At 43.1% G+C, this 27,963-nt stretch overlaps 1 protein-coding gene and 1 pseudogene across 1 annotated transcript in view; one reads left to right on the top strand and one right to left on the bottom strand.

Annotated features, from left to right (window-relative positions):
* The window catches only part of MALT1 (MALT1 paracaspase), a 54,870-nt gene extending 33,403 nt beyond the window's left edge, over positions 1-21,467 (bottom strand). The window contains exons 1-3 of the mRNA XM_065889982.1: positions 21,193-21,467; positions 11,478-11,644; positions 2,373-2,494 (exon numbers count right to left, since the gene is read on the bottom strand). Coding sequence (XP_065746054.1) covers positions 2,373-2,494; positions 11,478-11,644; positions 21,193-21,467 — 564 coding nt within the window. The remainder of the gene's footprint in view (positions 1-2,372; positions 2,495-11,477; positions 11,645-21,192) is intronic.
* Positions 12,792-13,274, top strand: LOC136133140 (histone H3-like centromeric protein A pseudogene; annotated as a pseudogene).
* Positions 21,468-27,963: the final 6,496 nt, after the last annotated feature.

Raw genomic sequence — 27,963 nt, forward strand, 5'->3', positions numbered from 1 at the left:
CCCAACAAACTTTCAATGTTGTCTCCTGAGGTATCCAAGCTGACTTAGATGCATTTAGACATCCAATAGGCACTTCGAACTTAACATGTCTAAAACCAAACTCTTAGAGTTTCTGCCCTTAATCTCTTCCTCTCCCAGTCTCTTAACACCTCAGTAAATAACAGGTCCCCAGATGCTTAAGTAGAAAATCTAGGGTCATCCTTGAGCTCTCTTCCTTTCCCCTCAGGCTCCACATTTAATCTGTCGGGTTTGATGAACTCTATCTCTAAAATAAAGTGACTTACCCACTTTGATCCGTCTCCACTGCCATGTCCTAATCCACACTACTGTTATTTCTAGTCCAGTGTAGGCATTAGATAACTGGTCTTTTTTTTTTTTTTTTTTTTTTGTGGTACGCGGGCCTCTCACTGCTGTGGCCTCTCCCACCGCGGCGCAGGCTCAGCGGCCATGGCTCACGGGTGCAGCTGCTCTGCGGCATGTGGGATCCTCCTGGACCGGGGCACGAACCCGCGTCCCCTGCATCGGCAGGCGGACTCTCAACCACTGCGCCACCAGGGGAGCCCCTAACTGGTCTTCTTGCTTTGCTCTTGCTTCCCTTCAAGCAGCAAGTTGGTGTTTTAAAAACAAAAATTCTATCATGTTACTTCTCCTACTTAAGACCTTTAGTGGCTTCTCCCTTTGTATCACCCTGTTTATTTTCTCACAGCTCTTAACTCACAGAGTTATCTTATTTGCTCACTGTCTTTCCCCAGTGGAGCTGGCAGGGCCCCTGTGTGTCGGTGCTTCACCATCCTGGACTTAGAACCTGGCCTGGCACAAAACAGGTGTCCAACAAGTAGTTGTTAAGTGAGTATCTCCTGAAATAGACTACGAACCTAAGTGTGGTTTGACAAAACTCGACTGGTAAGGGCTTTAAAATCCATTGCAACTCCTCAGATCCATGATGCACTGCTCACCCTCTACATTCCTCCCCTTCTCAAGTCAGGACATAGTTCACAAATGATATACTTAATAGAGTAAGTTTCGTCCATGATTTCTTCCTCAAAAGGTGTTTATTAAGATGAAAGCCACTTTGCAATTGAGAAAATATGGTAAAAATAACTTTAGTTACCATCTCTTGAGAGCCTTGGCACATAAACTATCCCATCAATTAAGTTCTCTCGACCCCTGACGATAGGAATTCGAGTCGCTACTAAGAGTCAAGGATCCAACACAGGCCTGTCTGGTGCCAGTGCAGTCCTGTTACTGCAGTTCACATCTGCCTTACCTCACCTGTGTGTGAGGGACGGAAATTAAAAATTGTACAAATCCACACGTTTCTTTTTTTTTTTTTTTTTTTTTTGCGGTAGGCGGGCCTCTCACTGCCGCAGCCTCTCCCGCCGCGGAGCACAGGCTCCGGACGCGCAGGCGCAGCGGCCACGGCTCACGAGCCCAGCTGCTCCGTGGCATGTGGGATCTTCCCGGACCGGGGCACGAACCCGCGTCCCCTGCATCGGCAGGCGGACTCTCAACCACTGCGCCACCAGGGAAGCCCCCACACGTTTCTTCTAAGGCACAGGGTGATCCCATCAAAGGAAAGACTGTCATCTCGGAACAGCTCTTGAACTTAGTTTCAGATTTGCAAATGGAGTCTTAAGTTGAGTTGGAAAGAAAGTTTAGTTATGTGACTGACAGGCTGAAAAGAATAATGGAGTTTCAAGGTACCATCTAGGAGGGAAGGGAGCGAGGGGAGATGAATGAGGGAGAAGAGAGAAGCCCACCAGAGTGGGACACAACATGGCCAGACCACTGAGAAATCCCCAGCTCAAAGAGTGCTCAAAGAATGTTTAAGACAAGAGGATGCCAATATGCAATTTTAAATTATTTGTTGGCTGGCACGGGGATATAATTCTTCCACAAAAGGAATAAATGCCCCTTTCTACCGACCTGAGTTTTACTTCAGAATCTACCATAAAAGCCTAAATCTTTTGATATAATACAGTTACGGGGAATGCTTAAAATAATATTGCCTTCCGTGTTGCTTTGAAAATCTTTTAAAGATTTAGACTGGAACATAATCTGTTGTAAAGAATTTTGCGTAGATATTTTAGAATGTACTGGTGACGTTTCATGTTTGTTAACATTGTTGCCCCAAGTACTCCTGATTTTCCACAATTTTCAGAATAGAGAACTGATTTTATTACTGCTTACCAAAGTAGCGATTACTGAATAAACACTTCAGTTACAACACAGATCCTTTGACAAGGACCTATCATATCCTCTAACAAAATTCCTAGAAACACACTGAAGACAACAGGCTAATTAATTTTTTATCTTTCTGTCTTCTCATGACAGAGGAATTAAAAGACATTTAAAAGACATTAAAAAATTACCTCTTTATTCATTTTGAACCATTGATACTGTACAAAAGGATGCCCAGTTGCCCGGCAACACAGCTTCACAAACTGTCCAGCCAAGACTGCCTTGGATTCTGGGTTTACAGTGATCTTTATTCCTTAAAAAAAAAAAAAAAAAAGTTATATAAAGTCAGAGAAGAGGGGTTTTCCTTGTTTATGTTTCTGAAACCAAAAGAAGAAATATTTTGGAAATAACCTGCATATTCATCCTGGTTATAAGTCATCCATTCACATCTCCTTCTCCATCAGATGATGAGTTTGTGAGCTCCAGGCTCTGTAAAACCTGGAGGAAAGGAACTCACCTGCAGAAGACTTTGATCTACTGTACTTCCCCACGATTGGGGGAAAAAATTGTTTGCCATATTTCTTCAATTCTGAGAAACATTTTTTCCACATTCTAACGCCTCTGAAATCAGAATGAACCTTATCATAGCTGTCTGCATACAGCAGTCACGATGCTTTCTCTGCGCCAGCTCTAGAAATACTTAGTCATAAAGGCTTATCCGGCCAGCACTTCAACTGAGTTAGGTGTGCTGTTAGTAAGACAACTTGAGTTTAAATACCACTTAAATGTCTTCAAAAGACATATGAGGGACTTCCCTGGTAGCCCAGTGGGTGAGACTCTGTGCTCCCAATGCAGGGGGCCCGGGTTCGATCCCTGGTCAGGGAACTAGATCCTGCCTGCCACAACCAAGAGCCTGTGTGTGGTAATTAAGACCTGCTGCACGGGGCTTCCCTGATGGCGCAGTGGTTAAGAATCCACCTGCCAATGCAGGGGACACGGGTTTGAGCCCTGGTCGGGGAAGATCCCACATGCTGCAGAGCAACTAAGCGCGTGCACCACAACTACTGAGCCTGCGCTCTAGAGCCCGCGAGCCACAACTACTGAGCCCACGTGCCACAACTACTGAAGCCTGTGCGCCTAGAGCCCGCGCTCCACAACAAAAGCCACGACAATGAGAAGCCTGTGCACCGCAACAAAGAGTAGTCCCCGCTCACCGCAACCAGAGAAAGCCTGTGCGCAGCAGTGAAGACCCAACACAGCCAAAAATAAAAACAAAACAAATAAACAAGTTAAAAAAAAAAGACCTGGCACAGCCTAAATAAATAAATATTAAAAAAGAAAGGGCATATGAATGTCAATGCTGTGATTTAGCATTAAAACTATTCTGTAACCAGAAAGGTACAGAAACACAACAGCAGGATATAAATTTGATACATGTGATGCAAACAGTTCTCATCTGAGAAATGACTACCAGCATCAAAACTTGGAAAACTTTTGACAGGAGCTTCCTGTCAAAGATCCTGGAGTTGGGCTTCCCTGGTGGCGCAGTGGTTGAGAGTCCACCTGCCGATGCAGGGGACGTGGGTTCGTGCCCCGGTCCGGGAAGATCCTACACAAGATCTCCTCCTCCACGAGAGCCCCCAGTCTTGTCCATCTCAGGGAAGATAAACCAGGCCCCAGCCTTGCCCCAAGCATCCAGTTACTCAGGACGGAAACTTAGCAGCCCCCCCAAACCCCTCCTGCCCACGTCCTCCTTCCCCACGTGTAATTTAGCTGCGAGGCCTGTCGCTTAAGCACTTCCACATCTCACCATCTTCAATGCCATGAGCTTAATCCAAGCTGCCATCCCCTCCCAAACTGAACTATTGTCACAGCCTGCGAACTTTCTTTCCTTACTTCCAACCAGCAGCCCAATGTCTTTTTAAAACGTAAATTAATCCATGTCACTCCTCTGATAAAACCCTTTACTGACCTCCCATTGGATTTAGAATAAAACCCAAGCTCCTTACATGGCCAACGAGGCCCTCGTGCCCACCAGGCTCCAGCCGCGAGGGCCTCTTTCCTTCGGAAGACAAGCTCTTTCCTGCCTTTCCACCTCCTGGTCCTCTGCTGGATTCCCCCCTAACCCCCACTGTTTCCTGACACAGTCTCTCATCATCCAGGTCTCCAGCTGGTCCAGGAAACATGAGCTACCTCCCCCCTCCCACCCAGCATTACACTCATCCCACTTTCTGGGCTTCATTGCACTAATCACCCCAAGTCCCGTTTCTTATTATCTGTGTCACCTGCTAAAACAGAAGCTCTTGTCTCAGCCACCAGTTTACCAGATGCCTAGAATAGTGCCTGGTATATGTGAAACGGTGGGTGTTCAACACACGTGTTGAACGAATGTGTAGAATAATAACAAAAATTACTATAACGGCAATTTACTGGCTGCTTTACATATGCCTGGCACTTTGATCTCTAACTTTCAAAATAATCACGTGAGTTAGATATTAACTAGATCTATGTTACAATGAGGAAAATGAACTCGTGTCATTTGCAGAAAGTCATCCAAATTACCCTGTGTAAATTATTAACTTCTCTGAGATTCCTTTTTTTTCTCATTGTAAAACAGCAGAACCAGGATGCAAAGCTAAGGTTTCTTGGGCTTTAAAACCCTTTTAAGCCTTGGGTTATCCCAGTGATTGTTCTTTTTTCCTTCCACCTTTATTGAGGTATAAGTGACAGATAAAAACTGCATATATATAAGGGTGAGCAACACGACCCAGTATAGTGTACGTTTGTGAAATGGTTGTCACAATCAAGTCAATTAACACATCCGTCACCTCACATAGTTATCATTTTCTGATGGCTCTTAATGCATCTCCCAGGCTAATCCCATCTTCTGCCACAGTGAGCCTCTCTTACTGGAAGGAGGGTGTCAGGCACGGTGCAGTGTCTTGTGCTGTGGCAGTGCTGTGGCCAAGATCCTCTGCTGTTACACAAAGAGACGAGATGAGAAGGAAGGAAACCGAAAGCCTTTCTCTCTAGAGGGTCTTACGAAGAAATGAATGACTTCAGAGGAAGGCGCCCATGTGACCAGGATGCTCTAAAGGCTTCCTTTGTGGGAGACAAGACTGAATGATTTTTAACAGACATTCAGACTCACAGCTGCTACATCTGTCCTGTACCGACAGTTTTAGTAGTCTGAGTCTTCAAGAAGCAATCAAAGACATGTCTTTATTATCTACTGCTTCAAAGACTGAGAACTGAAAGGTACAGTGTGATTCGGAACCCGCCCGTGTCTTAACCACACATATTTCTTTCCACCCTGTCTCGTGTGCGACAGGGAACCACGGTCACCTCTAACCACCCTCGCGCAGCGCCCACTAGGCAGAATGTGCTGAACAGAGTAAAGAGGGAAGATGACACAGAGCTCTGGACGGTGTACCAAGGCAGACGAAAGTTCTGTTTTAAAGGTTGAATGCACAGCTTCCTGGCAAACGAGCCTATTTTCAGATAACATCTGCAAAGAAGTCAAAGAGGTTACTTGATTTCCTGTAAGCCGGAGAGAATCTGACTGGGTCTGATGGAACATGGGGATTGTGCTTTCAACACGTGTACACCTGTGTAGAGCAACGGGCTCAAGGTATTACACAATAAAACTACAACCCCCGCTGGAATCGCTAAACAGATAAATTAGGGTGATTCTTGACCTGACAAAAGGATTCATCATAGGTTCCCTTTGAGTTGTTGTCTCTTGCAATGCAGTTACTATCGAAGTAATTCACAGCTTTTCCAGGAACAGATCTATTGGGTACGTTTCAGCACATCTATTTTCAGAGGCCATGAACCAAAAAACTTTTTCTATCATCTTCCATCTAAAACTCTCCCTCAACGTTATTTTGAACATTTCAAAACTATTACTGAAAAGCACCCCAGAGAGTCCCAGAATAAATACCATTCCTCTTCCTCTAACAACTTCCCCTCATTACACAACCAGTGTACTGGTTGTGTACTTTCCTCTTACAGGTCAATTTACATTTGCATCTACTGTGGCTAAACCTGGTCTCCTACATCACACCCCTCATCCTTCTACATCATCGACAACTCCCTTTAACACCTTGGCATGGAAACCCATCCTTCCAGCCCTCACCACCACTCTCTTTCTAGCTCTCTTCTTTAATTTTACTCCCATTTATACGATCTTTGCCTCTTTTCACTTCTTAATATCTTGCTTTCAGGAATTTCTGTTGTTCATGGAACAAGATGAGTCCCTTATAAGTAAGGTCTAGCAGTTGAGTACTTTTTAAATTTGGCAAGAAGAAAAAAATGGAAGTCTGTGGGTCAAAGAGAGAATTGAGCTAATAATCCATAACTAAGCCTCCCAAACAATCCAGAAACTTTCTAGTATTATGGAAATGACATTGAGTTCAGGTCAGGGTCAGGAGACCTGGATTCTGATACTACTTTTGTCAATAACCAACTGTGATTTTGGCCAAATGATAACTTCTGGTAATCTCTTTTTCCACATAAATGTGTGCTCACATTTAAAATTTAAATGTACAGGACATGGAAGCAACCTAAGTGTCCACTGACAGATGAATGGATAAAGAAGATGTGGCACATATATATAATGGGATATTACTCAGCCATAAAAAGAAACGAAATTGAGTTATTTGTAGTGAGGTGGATGGACCTAGAGTCTGTCATACAGAGTGAAGTAAGTCAGAAAGAGAAAAACAAACACCGTATGTTAACACATATATATGGAAGCTAAATTTAAAAAAACCCCCAAAAACCTAGGGGCAGGACAGGAATAAAGACTCAGACGTAGAGAATGGACTTGAGGACACAGGGAGGGGGAAGGGTAAGTGGTGACAAAGTGAGAGAGTGGCATGGACATATATACACTACCAAACGTAAAATCGATAGCTAGAGGGAAGCAGCCGCATAGCACAGGGAGATCAGCTCAGTGCTTTGTGACCACCTAGAGGGGTGGGATAGGGAGAGTGGGAGGGAGGTGCAAGAGGGAGGAGATATGGGGATATATGTATATGTATAGCTGATTCACTTTGTTATACAGCAGAAACTAACACACCATTGTAAAGCAATTATACTCCAATAAAGATGTTAAAAAAATAAAAGTAAAATAAAAAATAAAATAAAATTTAAATGTTCATAATAGTACTGTTCTGGGCTTTCACAGAATTGCGAAGATAAAATGTGAAGTAAAGCTATCCTGGAAACGAAAGAATAATATTCAACTATCTTTGCTCTTGTCTCAGAGACAATAAAAGTAATAAAAAATTGGTACCAGAAACATGAGTATAGTACAAGGAATTAAAGAAGAAAAATGAATTGATATGAAAAAGGGGTGGGGAAAAATGGAAATGACGTCAGTGAAATCACATGACTCTGCCAGCACTTCTGAAATGTATACGCAGCAAAGCTCCTTTCATACAAGAATGAAATAAAACGGCAGCATCACAGAACCGGAGCAGAAAGAACCTTGGGATCCATCTAATGAAACCCACGTGTAACGTGTTAATTCTCTCTAAACATCCCCCACTGTCTAGCCTCTGCTTAGCCGATTCCAGGTCAGAGCACGGCTTCCTTGGCAACCAATCTCATGATGTGCGGGACTCTAGTTGATAGAGACTACTAGTCAGCACTCAAATGGTTTCTCTTAAACAAAACTCTAATTGATGGCGCTTATACATCTGCACTCAAATGGTTTCACTCAAAACAAAAACATCTCAAACGGCACATCTAAGTTTATCTGTATTTGCCAAGGTTACAGATGCCAATTTGGGTTGCTTTGAGATCAGAGTCTTTGACCCTTAAATAAAAAAAAAATAAATAAAGGTCTAAAAAAGTCATTACAGACCTCTGGTTCAAAACAATTTCAGCAAATTCATTTAACACCCCGCCCCTCTTCAATTCCCACTGAAATGACCACAGGAATAAAAATAGGGAAACAATGAGTCAGAGCTGGAAAATGCAGATGGACACCATCAATACATAAAAATTATAAGCCACTTTTCTAACAAAGGGCAGGCAAGACCAGTCTGAGAGGCAAGCTGGCCAACCCATGTGCTATGGAAAAGCCCAATCGGAGGGAAAGCAGAAGACAGTAAACCACAACCTTTTGAAAAATATATTAGGTGTCAGAGCTCATGGAGCACAAGAATTTGGGGGTGAGTTACCCTTGGCTTAGACCTCATGCTAAATGAGGGACCACTGAAGTTGGCTCCTAATCAAGGCAGGTGTTCCAGTTAGAGATGGGGGAACCCTCCCCAGCTACCTCTGAGCCACCAAAGCAAAGACATCCAAGAAACTTGGTACCACAGCTATCTTCTATGGTCATCTCTGGCTGTCATCCCACAAACAACTGGGACGGAATATGACAAAATCAGACTAAAATAAATCTGAAGTTTCCCCTTCTCCTTGTATTTAGGCCTGAAAGACCTGTTCAGAGGTTCACAGCATCTTAGTCACCCAAAACCAGGCTCTCTATAACGACAATCAGATAAAAGTCATCAGGCTCTTTGTGGAATAAGAACTAATGTCTTCTTATGAAACTGCGCTACCAAAAAAAAAAAGAGAGAAAATGTTAGATTATTCCTCCTTTTATTTTCACCAAGATTCAGGAATACACTCAAAAGGAAAAACGAGATTTAATATATACTTGTTCTTATGACTGTACTGGACGTGATGAGTTACATGTTTGTCTCCCCTACTAGACGATGAATTTTGAACATGCGGGAACTATTGTCTTAATTCATAGTACCAAGCACAATGCCTGGAATAGCAGAAGTATTAGAATACAGTAATGTTGATTGAATGAGCAAAACCCCAGATCAAGTTGATTCTATCAGAGCTTGCATTCTTAATATAATTACAGTAGTTTTTATTCTCAACGTCTTTATTGAAATATAAAAATTATTCTCAAATTCTTATATTTCTATATTCTAATGTATGTAAATACAGTAAGTTTTAGATTATCCAAGTAAGATTCCGGTAGAAAGCTAACTGTAAATTACTGAGTTTTATTAGATCCCCAAATATTTCCTCTTAAATCAATAATTAACATTCAAGTAACAACTGATTTCTAATGAATACTATAATGTGCCTAATATGACATAAAACTTCACAGAAATAGTGCATAAGTGGTCATGTAGAAACTGCTGTCTTTTTCCTATTCTCCCCTCAAATACGAGAGTGTCCCAGGGGACAACTGAAAACGCCTGTTGGCCCAACATCGGAACGATCTGCGCAGGGGAACACTGACGGTGAAGCGCTGATCCTACTATTTGGAGAGAAACACAAAGAGCAGGAACAGATTTTTCCCAAGAAGATGACTGATGTTTATCAGGATGGCACTGTACTCGCTGCTGGCCTATCACGTCAAAACAGAAAATACTGCTAAAAATTCCAGGCGCATCATTACACACACATAAACATGTGACTCAATTTCAGTCAAGCTCAGTTTCTTACGTGGGAAACTGTGAAAACTTGGAAACCTTTGATCTCAGGCCAGTGATCACACCACAGATCATGAGATGTGTGTGCAGCCTCCGTGGTCACCTAGATGCAACTGAACGCAGCATCATCTCAGCAGCTCCTCCAAGTCTGAGAGGTAGAGAACACTGACTCTCATTTTATTGACTTGGCAACAACGGTGGAGTAATTAAGTGCAATTATTGAAAAACGTAATGAGATAGTAAAGTTATAGTTAATTCCCAAAGAGGTTCCTTAGAGGCCCCGGTAAGTCTATAAAGTCTGAGAACTTAGTGGCTGAGTGCCCTAGACCAGCAGATTTCAATTGCCACAACTCTTGGGTACTTTTGAGACACTGGGGATACAAAAATTAATAAATGTCACCTGAAGAAATAATTTACTGTTTGGTGACAGAAAGCAATTGCATCTAGATGGGATCTGCATTATCCCAGGCCTCTTGTATGAAGAGGCACTGAGAAACATTTGTCAAGCATCAGATACAGTGGGTAACACAAGAGAGGCGTTTATAGAGGACCTACTTCCTCATCTACACTAGGCCTGGTAGAGCCAGGGATAACCTGAGAGTCCAGGTTTCCTGGCTCACAATCCAGGGTTCCTTCCATTTGTAGTAGACTTTTCAGGTGCTCCCCCTCACACGCCCAGCATCCAATTTTGTTTGGCGATCCATGAGGTTTCTGGAAAGCTAACTGAACCCACTCCACTCCTGGCTCTACGCCAGGGGAACTGGCACATTCCAACTCCCTGGCTGGTGACAGGTACAGGGGCAGGCACGTGGCCAAAATTAGTTAGCTTATTAAGGAATCTTACGATTTTTGCTGAGACGAAGATTAATGCAAGGAACAGCTGGTAGACATCCTATGACCAGGTAGAAAGTCAGCCTTGGGAGGAAGCCAATGACAAGAAAGGAAGAGCAAAGACAAAATACAACTCCTTGGAAACAGGGCTGCCCCCTGCCTTTCTCGAAGCCCAACCTGCTTCAAGACTTTTCTGTTGGAACCAGCATGCTCCCTTTATTACACCAACTTGAGTTGGGGTTTCTGCTACGTGTACTTGTCAGTACACCACTACAAGACGTGTCTCTAATTCCCCAAGCCCCCAAGAAAGAAGGTCTGCAGCGCCGCTGCCATCACGTGACTTGGATGACATGGTCCCTCCTGCTGACGTCATGGTAACTGACCAACTCCATCCACAGTTGTGGAAAGGAGGGACTGTTTCCTATTCCTCAAATCTGACCTTGGAAGTGAGCAACCTCACGCAATATTGGTATATTCAGGAAAAAAAAATCGTGGTTGAGTTACTCAACATTTCAAAAGCACCATGTTGGCAAAAAACTTCAACAATAAACATTTGTTACACTTTCTCTCATTCATATACATAAATAAATGTGTGTATTTACTTTCTTGGCTGCACTATTTTAACATAAGTTATAGAAACCTTTCCCCTCAACACTTTCACATGCACTTCCTTGGAATAAAGACATTCTTCTATAGAAGTACAGCACCATCGTCACATGGTAATTCCCTAACGTCTAATATGCAGGTTATACTCAAGTTATTCCAATTGTCCCCAAAATGTCTTCTATAGCTGTTTTTTTTGAAAAACAATCCAACAAATGTTTATACACTGTATTTGCTTTTTATGTGTTCTTTAGTCTCAACCTTGGGGGGGGGAAACGAGGCTCCATATGTGTACATGTTTCAAAAATACTTAACACAATTCATTTGGTCAAATGAGATATTTTCCTCTGTCTCCATGAACTCCTGGAGAACGTGACCCCGGGAAGCACGTACCTGGGGGGTTGAGGAGCTGAAGGACCTCAGTGTGCTCCATTGTCTGCAGGAAGTCGCTCAGCTCCACGACCGTACAGCCTTTCTCACCCAGCAGCTTCAGTAAACACAGGCTCGGGCTGCCTTCAGGCTCCAGGACCTTAAGACAACACTGCTCCAAGTCTAGACAACTGCAAACAACAAATTTAATTCAAGTCAACAGATTTTCTTCACTATGACCTGCCTGCTATGTGTTTGGCCCCGTCATGGGTGTTGTAGAGAATACACAGCAAGTTGTTGCGTGGTGGGGAAAACGGTTTACATTACGAATGCTGCTGTCCCTTTAGACACGGTCTCCTAATGATGCTCATCTTGGACAGCAGAAGTTGGCAAACTTTTCCTGTGAAGTGCCAGAGAGTAAATGTTTTAGGCTTCATACGGGCCACAATGTTTTAGGCTTCATATGTTTTATGCATATTCTTTTCTTGATTTTTGTTTTGTTTTATAATTTTTAAAATATAAAAAAACATTCTTAGCTATACAAAAACAGGCAGTGCCCTCAATATGGCCCACAGGCTGTTGTTTGCAGACTCCTGTTCTATATGTTTCGACACAATTTTGTCTTAAAATCATGAGCTTTTCTTTCACAAGCATGTCTTCTTTACCCAACTAGATAACAGTACTCCTTGCAAGCAGACACCCTATCATATATATATATATATATATATATATATATATATATATATATATATATATATATATATATATATATCTTTTTAAAATCCCTCAATATCTAAAATTTCTTGCCCATATGAATTATTTATAACTGAAATGCCTGGAAGCCTGGATGGAAGGGGTCAAACATAATGGTACCACAGCTGTGGCAGAGCCAAGATTAGTTAGCAAGCTTTCATACGACTTAAAATATTGTTGGTCCACATTCACTTTGATCAGTTTTAGTAAAAGGCTGCCACAGCATTTATATCATGGTCACCCAAGATTTATAATTCTGTGATAAAGTAGGTTATTTCATGAAGAAAATGGATTCAACCAAAATAACTTCAATACTAATATTCTATCTCAAAGAACTGTTAGAATTAAATTAGACAATCCACGTAAAAAGTACTTAGCGCAGTGTGCACCAAATAAGAAGCACTCAATAAAAGCCAGCTCTTATTATGCAATAAAAATATGGGAATATTAAAAGGAGACTAAGGCCGCTTATTTCTAAAACTGTTTTAGCTTTTCCTTAAAAACTGTTTTTGACCCTGGACGCCAGCCTCTGCCTCTGGACCCGTAAGGCCGAGGAGCCGCGGTCCGCAACCCTGAGCGCCAACCATGGGCCCGCGCCGCCAGATCCGCAAGCCCATAGTCCCAAGGAGGCGCGCCGCAAGCCCGGCTCCCGTCGCCCGCCCCCCCACCCCCTCCGGCCGGGCCCATCCTTAGGCACTTCCTCCCGTCAACTTGCTCGCCGGAGACATCGGGTTCTGAAGGAGATCCGAACTCTTCAGAAGAGCACACACTTGTTGTTAAAGGAAGAACCCCTTCTGCCGCCTGGCAAGAGAAATACGTGTTAAATTCACTCGTGGTGTGGACTTCAATTGGGAAACCCAGGCCCTGCTGGCCCTACAAGAGGCAGCAGAAGCGTTTCTAGTTCGTCTCTTTGAGGATGCCTATCTCCTCTCCTTACATGCCGGCCGTGTCACTCTGTTCCCGAAGGATGTGCCGCTGGCCAGGAGGATCCGAGGCATCAGGAAGGGCTCGGCTGAGCTCCTGCCGCCCATGACTCTGGATGATACCAGGGACTCTGCCCGTAACTAGGGCCAGATCCACGGAGTACAAGGTGGTGCCTGGACTTGCTGTCTCTGAGCAGAGCGTGCGTGTTGCTTTTGTAATTAGGTTTTCTTTAAGAAGAATAAGACTGCATGGCTTTCCTCTGTAACAGAGGTAATACATCACAGAATCAACACATTCCAAAAGTCCTGAGAATAATTTTCAGATGAAGGGACTCCAAGTTTGACTTCGCTTTGCAAATTATTCATACACCTGATGATTTGGAAGACACCAGATTTTCTAGGTTGTGAGAGAAAAGGATATTTACTGATTATTTTAGATCTTTCTGTACCATTTAAATTTTTTACCATATGTATATTTACTTTTATTTAAAACATAAGGGAAAAAAATAAGAGAAGACCACTTCAACCAGTTGCATGGAAGAGCCTGGCACGTCCAGCATGCAAATCTCTGTCCTTCAGATTGATTTCATCATCAGTGGCTGTAGCAAGTTCCTGTGTGGACTGTGCCTGCCAACAGATTATACAGCTTTTCAAAAACTCAATTGGGATGAAAACAGGAAATCGTTAAGGTTTGATGTTCTGGCTCCTTCTGGTAAATTCCTATCAAAATCATTCAGAAATTCTAGCTTGTAGAATTTATTCTTATTTGCAAGTCATAGACGATGTATCGTAATTTATACTGCAGAATTTTTCATTCCAGGACTTTTAAGAGCCTTTTCAATGTTCTTACAGGTATTTTTTATAACTCCCTTGTGGAGAGATAATAAAAATAATTCTTAAATGAGAAAAAGTTGAAGCAAAGTCACGATTATACAGAGATTATACTGTGTCCTTTGTGCGTTAGCATTAAGTTCTTCATTTGAATGCTTTGCCAACAGCCACAATTTAAACGAGAATTCAGGGATGTGTTTTTGGCTCTGGTGGAGTAGAGTGAGAGCAGATAAAAACCTTGCCCATCTCTTGTAACTGAAAGCAACTTAAGAGATCTCCAGAGAAATGGGAAGTGCCACCCGAAGACTTTTAGATATTGTGTGTAGTGAAAATGATTAGTGAGGGCGGACACTAATAATGATGTGTCAGCCAACTGAACTGAGAGACAAACTAAAGGGAAAAGGACCAAGTTCTGTTGTGTGATAGACTTTAACCCTTTGGAAAAACCGTTTCCTGTTCGACATCAACTCATTTTTATGTAGACACTGGAATAAAGCTTACCTATCTATGACTAAAATAAACAAACAAACAAACAAAAACTGTTTTTGAGAGACTCCCCTGGTGGCGCAGTGGTTAAGGATCCGCCTGCCAGTGCAGGGGACATGGGTTCGAGCCCTGGTCCAGGAAGATCCCACGTGCCGCGAAGCAACTAAGCCTGTGCACCACAACTACTGAGCCTGTGCTCTAAAGCCTGCGAGCCACAACTACTGAGCCCATGTGCCACAACTACTGAAGCCCACACGCCTAGAGCCCACGCTCCGCAACGAGAAGCCACCACAATGAGAAGCCCGCGCACCGCAAAGAAGAGTAGCCCCTGCGCACCGCAACAAAGACCCAATGCAGCCAAAAATAAATAAATAAATTTGTTAAAAAATTGTTTTTGAGTAATTACTGTTTTGGTAACCAGATAGTGTCCTCCAAAGCCTCCAGTCACTAGGTATTCTTTTCTAGGTATTCTAGCTAAATTTGTATATTCAATAGTCTATCCTTGTTAAATGTCAATAATCATATTACAGATCAACCGTTCCCAATTCTGGGCTGTACACTCTGGCAACACAATCTGAAGTCCACGGCAAATTGATAAAGTAAGGACAATAAGACTGCCTTTTACTCTAAGATTATCTTTCCTATTTTTAAAAGTGTCAAAGTGTCCTTTCTTTTATGAAATAATGGTGATTGCGATGGTAGCAAAAACAAAAGCTGAAGGTGCTGCTACAGTATTTTGTAAAATTTTCTTTTACTAGTCTCTGGAATACCCAAGGAACCGGTATTAGACACAATATAAGGATTACCCATTTTTCAAATAATTATTAAATATGAAATTTATAAAAACAAGGATGCTGTATGCTATTTTTTTTATGATTCAGAAAGGTTATCAAGATCTGATACATGAAATTAAGATGCCATCTTGTCAAATGCAACCAAACGGTGCTTTAATCTTTATATTAATATGGAGAAAACTAAAAACAATTTTACTTTCCCCCCACCAAATGAAGAAAGATCAAATTGAAATAGACAACGACTTCTCTTCCAGTACAAGAGGCACTGGAGAAAAACAAGGTGCTCTCTCTTCTTTCCTTTTACTGATTTTCCACATGGGCACCGGCTTTCAGCTAAGATGATGTTTATACATACTCAACTTTTCTTTCTTTCCTTTTTTAGTTACATTCCTGTCAGGCTGTGCTTTGAAGTGGTTTCTACCAGCTCTAATTTGAAATTTCTGATTTAATTAAAAAGACTGCTTTCTTACTGAAACAAATAGACTTTGCTTTAAAAATAACCCTACATTTATCTTTTAAAAATGTATAATCAAATAGAACATATTGATATTATACAACTTTTAGGGTACAAACCATGGCACTGCTTTTAGATTCTTTTGTTTCTCTTGGTACACTTACACTTCAGAATCCTTATTCATTAATTCAACAACTACTTATTAATCACCTAAAATAGGACAACCATTTTTTCTAGGTATTTTTCTAGCTGCAAACAAAATCGCCCATCCTCCTAGATTTTTCTACAGGAGAGGGACAGATATGTATACACACACAGAGATCTGTGCATCCATCCATCCAACTGTCCTAAGTGCTTTGGAGAAAAACAAAGCAAAGCAGAGGGATAGGTAAGGCTGGAGCAGACGTAGAGGGTGATTTTAAGTAGTGTGATCAGAGAAGACCTCACTGAGAAGGTGACCTTTTTAAAAAAAATGTAATCAATGTTGTTTATTTTTAAAATTTTTATTGAAATATAGTTGATTTACAATGCTGTGCTAGTTTCAAATGTATAGCAAAGTGATTCAATTATACATAAATATACAAATATATTCCTTTTTTACATTCTCCTCCATTATAGGTTATTACAAGATATTGAGTATAGTTCCCTCCGCTATATACTAGGCCCTTGTTGGTTAACTATTTTATATACAGTAGTGTGTATATTTTAGTCCCAAATTCCTAGTTTATCGCTCCCTCCTTTCCCCTTTGGTAACCATAAGTCTGTTTTCTACATCTGTGAGTCTATTTGTTTTGTAAATAACTTCATTTGTATCATTCTTTTAGATTCTACATATAAGCAATATCATATGATATTTGTCATTCTCTGTGAGAAGGTGACTTTTAAGCAAACACCTGAAGAGGTAAAGGAGCCTGTCTCGTGGGTCATCCGTGGAAAACACCTCAGGTTGAGCAAACGGCAAGTCCAAAGGCCCTACTGTCTTCAAGGAAGGGCAAGAAAGCATGTGTGACTAGAGCTGAGAGAGGGAGGGAGACACTAACAGGATATCAGTTCCAAGAGCTCACTGGTAGCTAACTGGTGTTTTTACTCTGAGATGGAGAAACAATGGGAGGATTTTGAACACAGGGAGGATAAGACCTGATTTAATGTTTTAAAAGATTCTTACTGCTATATTGAGAATAGACTGGGATGGGAGCGAAGCAGGAGGCGGAGAAGTTAGGCGGCCATTGGAACAATGCAGGTGAGAGATAATGGTGGCCTGGACCAGGGTGGTCGCAGTGGATGTAGGATTCTAGACACATACTGGAGGTATGGCAGAAGGGATTTGCTGATGCAGTGGATGTGGTATATAAAAGTGGAGTCAGGAATGACTCTCAAGTTTCTGGCCTCAGCACCTGGACAGATGTAGTTGCCCTTCACTGAGATGCAGAAGACTGCAAGAGAAAGAGGTTATGGCGGAAGACGTGTTAAGTTTTGGACGTGTTGCATTTAGGATGTCTATTAGTCATTCAAGAGGAGATCTACATGAATGAATCCAGGAGTTCAAAGCAAAGACATGGGCTGAAGCTAGGAGGACTTAAGGATAACACCAAGGTGGGGATGAGGTGAAGAAGTCTAGACAAAGAGATACAACGCCTAAGCTCTAGGGCATTCCAAAAATCCAAAGATGAAGAGGTAGAGACTGAAGAGATAGGGACAGGAGGAAACCTTCCTATCATAAAGTGCTCGAGGGCAGGATTCCGTAGCTAAAAGAGCACCTTCTACACAGCAAGTATGCAGTGGCTGACTGTTTTCCCTGGTCCCAAAGCCCCATCTCTAAGCTCCCTCCTTCATGGAATTTACACACTGTTAGAGCCTCCTGAAAGTTCTGCCATCTTTGGGGCTTGAACGTTCCAAGCCTCCGCAGAATTCACACTGCTTGGGCAAGACACTCAGAACCTGTGCTTATCTACACTGACAGCAAAGGGCACTCAATATTCAGGCAGTTTGGAATGGAACTAGGGCTGAGTTTGTTTAGGGCACTCCCACATGTTCATGTTTTGGGAAACTAAACTATATGTAAGGATTTATCCTGAATCACCAATAACCATCTGGAAACACTCCTTATCCCTGATGGGGCAGTTCAGAAGGAACTCCTGTGGCTTATTTATTAAATTCTTACCTAGTCTGAGGAAAGTTGTATAGAGTGAGGAAAAAAAGTGAAAAGAAACAGAATAGGCAACCTTCTGGGATTTTAGGGCTGTGAATCCAGCGACTCTGCAGAAAGCACTGCACATCCTCGTGGGAACTGTCATCCATTTGGACTAGATTCACTATAATTCCTGTGTTTGACACTAGAGAAAAATGCCTTTTGGACCTTTTACTATTGTAGATGCTCTTTTGCCATCGGTATGAAATCGTTTTAAAATCACTGTTTTAGTCTTAAATAGAAAAAGCACCGCCAGCTTACCTTGCCCCCTCAGTTGTCACTCCCCAGCCTCCCAGTTCCCAGGGCTAACCTTTTGTTAGGTCAGTTTAATTCTTCTGATCTCAACAGGTATGTGAGCTTAATGTTCTCCAGTTCTCCAACCTTCAGGGTGGCCTCCACTTTGCCCAGCACAACTAACCTACTCTGAGCTAACCTTCACCATCCTGGAAGGCTGGCCAAACTCATCTGTCTCCAGTAAACTTCCCACCCTGAAATCCCCAGCTTCCACAACTTCATGCCCTTTGTTGCTTGTCTCCTCTTGCTGGGCAACTGCCCTCTTTCCATACTACCTTCACCAGAGAAGTGGTCTCAAATTTTTCCATTAGTTCCTCAAACAAAGCTAATACCATTCTATAGCCTTTAACAAAACTTAACTGAAGGCTTAGGGAGGAAAACTGAACACCTGATGTCAGGTATCCACTACTTTTAGATTCCATCAGCCATGCCTCTTCAGTGGCAGGGCCTTACTGATGTTCTCCCTCCTTCATGGCCAAATAGGAGTGCTCACTTCAGGAGAACCTTCTTCAGGAAAGGCCAGAGCCTTCCCTAACTAGAGTAGTAGTTAATTTCACAAATTAACCAATCACAGATCTGGTAATCTGACCCCGCCCCCTGCCCACAAAGAAGACAACTGTTTATGTTATTTTAAGTCTAGAAATTCAGAAATCTATGGATGTAGAATAATAGTATGTATCTTGGATTTTCTTTGCACAGCCAAAAGCACAATGTATTCTTCCTAGAACAGAAAAAAAAAAAAAAGGGGTGTACTTCCCTGGCAGTCCGGTGGTTAAGACTCTGTGCTTCCAATGCAGGGAACATGGGTTCGATCCCTGGTTGGGGAACTAAGACCCCACGTGCCGTGCAGAGTAGCAAAAAATTAAAAATAAAAAGAGAAAGAAAGAAAGAAAAAAGTATGCCATCTGCTCAACTTTGCAAATTTACTTCTTGATTCCATCCTCACATCATTACTCCACTGAAGAGCCAAATAATCCCAAATCATTATTATTCTGGTTTAACCTCAAACTCTTTGAAACTCAAGGTTGTGGTGAGAATTAAATACTTACTACATTGTCTGTTATATATATTAAGTGATTAATAAATGATAAAAACCCACTGTGATTATTCACACCCAACATAGCATCTAACATATTATTTGTGATTGTCTCAGAATAACAGTCTATTACTGCATAAGCCCTTATAAGTAGGAGCTAAATATCTGACATCGTTTTATCTTCTGAAACATTTGCAAAAATCAGGCACTCAAAAAACTTAATTTTGAATGAATGGTTCCCCTCTCAATTCAAAATTATTTATAGAGTGTCTAAGATAGGTTCTATGCATAACATATAGGATCTTAAATCTTCTTGTTCTCGAGGTGTTTATAAAGACATGTACAAATAATTATACAAGACAAAGTTTGGTTATATGAGAAGTTAAAAAACTGCTAAGGGGTTCAAAGGCAGACCCAAATCGTAACAGTGATCTAGAGCAGTGGTTCTAAGTGTAGTCTGGGAAGCCCTACTGCAGTTCCTGAGACCCTTTTCACAGGATGCCCAAGGTCAAAATGAGTTTTCATAATAATACTAAGATGTTATTTATTTTTTTCATTCATTCTCTCAAGAATGGACATTGGCATATCCAGTGTTACCTGACCTGTGACAGTGCAACAGACTGAGTGCAGAAGGACATAAAAGATGCCGGTTCTCTGGGATTAAGCCAAGACATTAAAGAGATTTTCAAAATGTAAAACAATGCCACTTTTCTAACTAAATCTTTTGTTTTGGAAAAGGTTGTTCTTCCACAAAAACACGTTATTTCTGTTAACATGTAATGAATTATTCTCTTTAAATATTAAAAAATTGTTAATTTTAATTTCTAATACGGTAAATATCAGTATATGTTGTATGTATGTAACATATAGAACCCACGTTAAAAACTCTCGGGCAGGCGGGGGGGGGGGAGGGGGCGGTTTCCCTGGCAGCGCAGTGGTTAAGAATCCGCCTGCCTATGCAGGGGACACAGGTTTGAGCCCTGGTCCAGGAAGACCCCACATGCTGCGGAACAACTAAGCCCATGCGCCACAACTACTGAGTCTGCGCTCTAGAGCCCGTGAGCCACAACTACTGAAGCCCTCACGCCACAACTACTGAAGCCTGCGTGCCTAGAGCCCGTGCTCCACAATGAGAAGCTCACGCACCACAACGAAGAGTAGCCCCAGCTCGCCGCAACTAGAGAAAGCCCGCGTGCAGCAACGAAGACCCAACATAGCCAAAAATAAATAAATAGATAAATAAATAAATAAATAAAACCCAAAAACTCTCTGGGGTTCTCATTAATTCGTAAGAGTGTAAAGGAGTCCTGAGAGTCTTAAGCCCAGTTCCAAGCCTGGTAATAGGAAAATGGTTTAATGTTCATGGTGAAATCAGGAAGAAAACCTGGCAAGTTGGTTTGATGGAGGAAGACGGTGAGTTTAGTTTCTTTCTTTCCCACTATCCTTCTCCCTCTACATCTCCATTAAAACCTTCATGAATTTCTGCACCTCAAACCCTTCACCTTCATTATCTACCTGCACGTCCCCTTCCTAACCTCCCTTAGGTCTTCTAGGTCTGTGTATTTTAATCTTTTGGAATTACCGCCCTAACGTAATGGTCTCCGGATAGCTTTCTTTATATTCTCCTTGGTCAACCTCGATTTCTCTCTTTCAGCTAAAGGGAAGGAGGGTAGGAAAAGGATGTGCACTGCCGGAGTCCAACCTCGAATCTCTGCATTCCCAGGACTTTCCTGGGTTCAGGCTCTCTGTCTGGAAGGTTACTGAAGTTCTCCCACCTCCTTCCCCCCGCGCTCCTTACCCCCAGCGGCCCCTGCACCATCTCAAGTGGCCCAGCTGTTTTCCAACCTCACCCATCGCCGCGTCCGCCCTCCCTCTCCCGCGCCCACTTCACTCTCCCCGCGCGCCCCCCGCCCAAGTACGCCCCCACGTGACCCCGCCCCGCCCTTACACCCCACCCCACCCCGCGCCCCGGTGCCGCACCTGAGCCGGAGGCGCCCCCGACTCCCTGCCACCTCGGCCAGCCTCCTCCATCCCCGGCCCTCGGGCGCTCGGTCCAAGCTCCGGCCCAGCCTCCGCAGCAGCGGCTCCGGAAGGCGGTTGAGGGTCACGCCGGCAGCTGCGGGGAGCGGCGGCCCCGAGGGCGCGGCCGCCGGCGGCTGCGAGGCCAGGGGCGGCGGGGCCTGCAGCAGCTCCCCGCACAGCGACATGTCCCGCGCCGGCGACCCCGCGACAGCCGCTGCTCCCGCCGGCCGCATCGCGCACTTTCCGCTCGCCCCCTCGCTCGTCGCGGCGCCGCGGAGGCAGGGGCGGAAGGACTAATTGGACGGCGCTGCACCGTGCTCGGAGGAGGAAGCTCCGCTTCTCGCCCCGCAGAGCCAGGTTTGCCTGGGTGAGTCGGGCCGGCTGGCCGCGCTAGCGGCTCCGGGGGCGGGGCTGCCCACTGCGCGCGTGCGCGCGGCCGCGCACCTCCCCCCGCCCTTCGCGCCGCCTCTTCTGGGCCGCGGCGAGGCGCGCGCTTCAAACCCGGTTGGGAGATGGAGTCGTTGCTGAGCAGGAAGGGTCGAATGGTGGCAGCTGGAGGAGGAAGCGGTGGAGGAACTACGGTCGGGCGGCACCACTATGGCGAGGAAGCCTGTGGCGTCGGGGCTTCCCGAGGCTGTGGGAGGAGGGTTGCCTCACGCCAAGGAGGGGAGCACGTGGCTTTCCATCGCCGGCGGGTCCGCTCCTCCGGAGGCGCGCTCTGCTGACTCAGTGGCTTGCGTGTGCCCGGCGACGCCACCAGCACCCGCGTTGGGCAGCCTCAGCGGAGGCTTCCTCGTTTTAGGATTAGATGTGTATGGCATTGCTAAGGGAAGTGGTGCTAGAGATCCAGATACTCAATGGAAATTGCCTGAAATCTGTGCCTAGACTTCAACAATAACAACAAAACTGGGCTATGGTGTATTTAAACCTAATTCGATCTTGGAAATGATTGTTTTTAGCAGGAATCACCTGGGTTCCTCCGAGTCAGACTGCCATCCAGAATCTTCATAAATCAGAGCAGACAGCTTTATAGAGGTTGCCCTTCCCTGGAAGGACGCAGAATAGATGAAATAACAAATGCAGACGCACCTGAGCTCACTCTCCCACTCTTAGCGATATTCGAGGCCATTGCCCCATTGAAAACTAGAGGATAGTTTGGGACAAAAGCGAGAAAGTAACTTATAAAGTGTGACTAGCCAGGTAGCCCCCAGACAGGTTTCCTGGCCCAGTTTCTGGTGGTATTAACTTTTTCATCACACGGGACAGCAGGATTTTCTGTAGCAATAATTTGGACACCCAAATTCTCACTACCTTTTTTCAGAGTGGTAGCTCCACACAGCCTCCACCACATTCTAGCACAGTTAGTCACTATCCAGTGATTTTTTTTAATCCAGTGTAAGTTCAAAGTTCAGAATGCGGTATAATGGCTAAGTGCACAAACTTTGGATCCAGGAAGATCTGCTGGGTTCTAGTTTTATGACTTTGAATAAGTTACTTAATTCTCTGCCTCATCTATTAAAATGGGACTGAAAATATAGTATATATAGAGTCGTTACCAGAATTAAAGGAGTTGATGTATGTCAATCACTTAGCTCTGCTTAGCAAGTAGTAGATAATAAATGCCAACTTATCAGCATTATTCTTACAAGTGCAAATGCTTGTTTCATACCCGGTTTGACCTTGGTAAACCTTTTCCAATTGCTTCTGGTGACTTCTGCTTTTGTCCTCAGTCAGTGAACAGATATTAGTCTATTACCTTCAGGTACCAAGCATGGAAATCAAGTCTTCTGGTCTTTATTGGTCTGGTCCTTATTAGTGTAGTCTTCTAGTCTGTTAAAATTGAGATTCAAGGGACTCTTTTCTAAGTGTATATACACAAGTTTTTGCTTGTGCGCCTGCTCATTCATTACCCTGTGAGTATCCTTCCCAATTTGACCAGGTGCATCTTAGCCAGTACAGCTCAGCTGGGTAATGATGATGTCAGAGCCCTCCCACCCCCTCCCCTGCTTCTCCTCTCTGCCTCAAGACAAGTGCCTCCCTCATTTCACTGGAGTCAGGGCCCTGTTTTTCACCTAGCAATTTTATATCCTATGCATTCACCTCACCTGTCACCCTCCAGCCTCTACCTTGGGCTAACATTACGTTTTATGACTGGTCTTTTTCTCCTCCCAATCAAATGTTAATATCTTTTAATGTAATTTCACTCCTGTGTTTCTCTTATGGGGGCTAATGGTACAGTAGAAAGAATGTGACCTTTAGAGTTAGCCCTGAATTTGAATCTTGATGCTGCCAGGCATTAATGGTGTGACTTTAGGCAAGTTAACCTCTCACTTGCAGTTTCCACATCTGTAAAGAGTAGAAGATGATAGTACCTGTTTTAAATGATTGTTACGAGAATTAAATGAGAGATAATTTCTATATGTACACATAGAAAGTGTCTGGGAGAAGTAGATGCAGAGTTTATTAGTACTCTCAAAGTTGCCAGGTTAATTTTGGAAAAACATAATAAACAGTAATTCAACATTGTAAATCAACTATGCTCCAGTAAAATTAAAATAATAAAAAAATAAATAAACAGTAAGTCACGTACCTTTTCTATATCAGCCATTACATTTCTATAAAGATAGGAGAAAAACAGAGTGGAGATCTGACTTTTAAATGCCCCTTGAAAGTTCATGCATGTCTACGGATAATATACTCGGGAGTTCTTCCTCCTTAGTTGAAAGTGACATAGGGCTTTGTGAATCCAGACAATTTGCAGGAAGCCTGTGGTTTCATTCTATAGAAATCCATTGATGTCATCTTTAAAACACACATCTGGAATCTGACCCATAGCTTTTTTTTCCTTTACGTGTTTTGACTAGAGTTGGTACTCTAACCAAAAATGCCAGAATGCCATTATTTTATATCTGGACAGATTTTCAAAGGCCCAGTGCAGGAGAACACCCAGAGGTCCTGGGATCTGTATACAACAGAGGGAAAGGAAACAGGAGTCCTGTGACTTAAATGACATTCCTTGTCTCCCACCTTATTCCAATGTCATCACCCTTTGTGACCTCCAACTCAGCCTCTGTGTTGAGTCCACGCAAGCCACTTTCTGATACAAGGTTCTCCACTTTCCTTGCTGCCCCTTCTTGCCGCCATCTCTCAAAGGATTGGGGGGATTTTCCCATTTCAATTTCAACTTGGGAATAACAGCTAAGCATTGCATTAATATTCCATACCCTTCCTTCATGATGAATCATCCATGGCAGAGATTACATTTACTTGTCTCATTCATTCACAAATATTAATTGGATTCCTACCTTGTGCCAGGCTCTGTGCCAAATACTGTTAAGGGATGATTTTCATTTAGTTTTGTTTTTATTAAGCCTGTATTTTTTCTAGAGTTGTTTTAGGTTCACAGCAAAATTGAGGGGAAGGTACAGAGATATCTCATGTACCCTCTGCTCTCACCTACTTACAGCCTCCCCCATTATCAATATCCACCACCAGAGTGGTACATTTGTTACAACTGATGAACCTATACGGATACATAATAATCACCTTAAGTCCATAATTTACATTAGGGTTCATCCTGGTGTTGTACGTTCTGTGGGTTTAGACAAATGTATAATGATATGTATCCACCATTAAGGTATCATACAGAGTATTTTCACTGTCCTAAAAATCCTCTGTACTCTGCCTATTCATCTCTGCTCCCTCCCAACCCTTTTCAATCACTGGTCTTTTTACCGTCTCCATATTTTGACCCTTTTCAGAAAGTGATATAAGTGGAATCATACAGCCTTTTCAGATTGGCTTCTTTCACTTCATAATATGCATCTAAGATTCCTCCATGTCTTTTCATAGCTTGATAGCTCATTTCTTTTTAGTGCTAAATAATATTCTATTGTCTGGGTGTACCACAGTTTGTTTAGCCATTCACCTACTGAAGGACATCTGGGTTGTGTCTAAGTTTTGGCAACTGTGAATAAAGCTGCTGTAAAGATCTGTGTGTAGGTTTTGTGTGGACATACGTTTTCAGCTCCTCTGAGTAAATACCGAGGAGGGTGATTGCTAGATCATAGGGTAAGAGTATGCTTAGTTTTGTAAGAACCCCAAACTGTTTCCCACGGTGTCTGTGTCCTGCATTCCCACCATCAATGAATGAGAGTTCCTGTTGCCCACAACCTGGCCAACACTTGGTGTTTTTGGTGTTTCAGATTTTGGATAAGATGGTTTTTCAAAAAGAAAGTTAAAATCATGACTCTCAACGAATGTACAGTGAATACAAGTCAAAGGTTTTATTTAACACGTTAGTGAATGAGGGAACCAGAAAGGTGTTGTGACCACTTCAAAGGAAAATCCAAAAGTGAGATAAATATGTAAGCCCAGCAGGGAGCTGAGATGAATTAGCTTAATAGATGCAAAACAACTTCTTCCACAGTGGAGGAGGGAAATCCATTGAACCCCCCCCCCCACAGAAGTTATCTATTTATAATCAAGAATTATTTGCATTAGTATCAGTTTTCTACAACTTCTATCTCTCGGAGTTGCAAGATACCTTAGTCAAAGGGTTGACTAAATCCAATCTCTGCTTATGGCAAAGAAAGGGAGTGGTGAGTACTCTGTTGGCAGCAAGAAGGAAGGCTGAAAACGTGGAGGAGAAAGTACCGTGTGGAGCAGCAAGAGAAAAAACAAAACAAAAACCTCCTCACATACAAGGGATTTCCCATGAGGCTGTCAGTGGCTAGTTTAGCAGCGCTTTATGAGATGGAAGACATTCCCGTGTACAGCACACTCCTGTATACATTGCCACTTTCCCCTTCCTATTCAAGAAAACGTATCTGAGGAATAATACCAGGTATCATGATAGATACAACATTACGATAGGAGAAGTCTTGAATCAGGTCTAATTTACTATCTAAAATGCCAATCATTTATTATCTACAAAGCAGATCAGAAACTCTGATACTTAAATGATCAGCAGTAGCAAATCACTGGGGACACATTTCAACTGAAGGCAGGAACTGCAGTTGACGTGATATTTCTCATGGCCGTGAGACACTTTGTTGGGGTTTTCAAAAGGGTGCTAACTACGTTAAGCCACCCAACAGTCTTTTTTTTTTTTTTTTTTTCGGTATGCGGGCCTCTCACTGTCGCGGCCTCTCCCGTTGCGGAGCACAGGCTCCGGACGCGCAAGCTCAGCGGCCATGGCTCACGGGCCCAGCCGCTCCGCGGCATGTGGGATCCTCCCGGACCGGGGCACGAACCCCCGTCCCCTGTATCGGCAGGCGGACTCTCAACCACTGCGCCACCAGGGAAGCCTCCAACAGTCTTTTGACTTTGTGACACTAACAACTGCATTGGGCTACGATGCAATTTATGACGAAATTAATCCAATAATATTTACCAACCGCCAATCTGTACTCTCTTAGGATGTAACAGGGATGCTGGCCTCGCCAGTGTTCCTCATCCTTGACTGCACATAAGAATCACACGAGGGTAGCCCAGTTCCTCAAAAAGTTAAACATAGAATTATCATATGATCCGGCAATCCCACTTCTGGAATATACCCAAAAGAATTGCAAGCAGCAACTCAAACAGATGCCTGTACATCAATATTTGTAGCGGCATTATTCACAGTAACCAAAAGGTGGAAACAGCCCAAATGTCCAGTAACAGATGAATGGAAAAGCAAAACGTGCTACATACACACAATGGAATATTATGCAGCCTTAAAAAGGAAGGAAATTCTGACGCATGCTACAACCTGGAAAGCATATGCTTAGTGAAATACACCAGAAACAGAAGGACAAATATTGTATGATTCCGTTTATATAAGGTACCTAGAATGGGCAAATTCATAGAGACAGAAAGTAGAATAGGGTGGGGCTGGGGGGCTAGGGGAAATAAGGAGTCATTGTTTAATGGACACAAAGTTTCTGTTCGGGATGATGAAAAAGTTCTGGAAATGGATAGTGGTGATGGTTGCACAACATTGGGAATGTACTTAATGCCACTGAATTATATATTTAAAAATGGTTAAAATGGTAAACTTTATGTTGTATATGGTTTACCACATACACACAAAGGAACCTTAAAACCTGAGAAACCTTAAAAACATACTGATACCTGGCTCACAATCCCCAGAGATCTGATCTTAATTGGTCTGGGGTGTCTTTAGTTTTTCTTTCTTTTTTTTATTTTTTTAAATTTATTTTATTTTTTATTTATTTATTTTTTACGGTACGCGGGCCTCTCACTGTTGTGGCCTCTTTCGTTGCAGAGCACGGGCTCCGGACGGCAGGCTCAGCAGCCATGGCTCACGCGCCCAGCCGCTCTGCGGCATGTGGGATCTTCCCGGACCGGGGCACGTACCCGTGTCCCCTGCATCGGCAGGCGGACTCTCAACCACTGCACCACCAGGGAAGCCCTTTCTTTCTTTTTTTTAATAGTAGTTTTAAAAGTCCCTGAAGTGATTCTAAGGTACAACCAGGTTTCAGAAGGGATGCTTAATCTCCAGGGTGGTGGTGCTCAGCCTTGACTATATATTAGACTCATTTGGGGAGTTTTAAGATACATTGGTGTCTGAGTCTCACACCCAAGATTCTTATTTAATTGGCTCGGGAATGCTGCCTGGTTACTGAGAATTTTTTCTTAGTTTCCCATCTGATTCTAATATGTAACCAAGGTGAGAACCACTGCTCTAGGGAGAGCCCAGGATCTCTGCCTTTCATTCCACCT

Source organism: Phocoena phocoena, chromosome 13, assembly GCF_963924675.1.
Source record: "Phocoena phocoena chromosome 13, mPhoPho1.1, whole genome shotgun sequence".
NCBI lineage: Eukaryota > Metazoa > Chordata > Mammalia > Artiodactyla > Phocoenidae > Phocoena > Phocoena phocoena.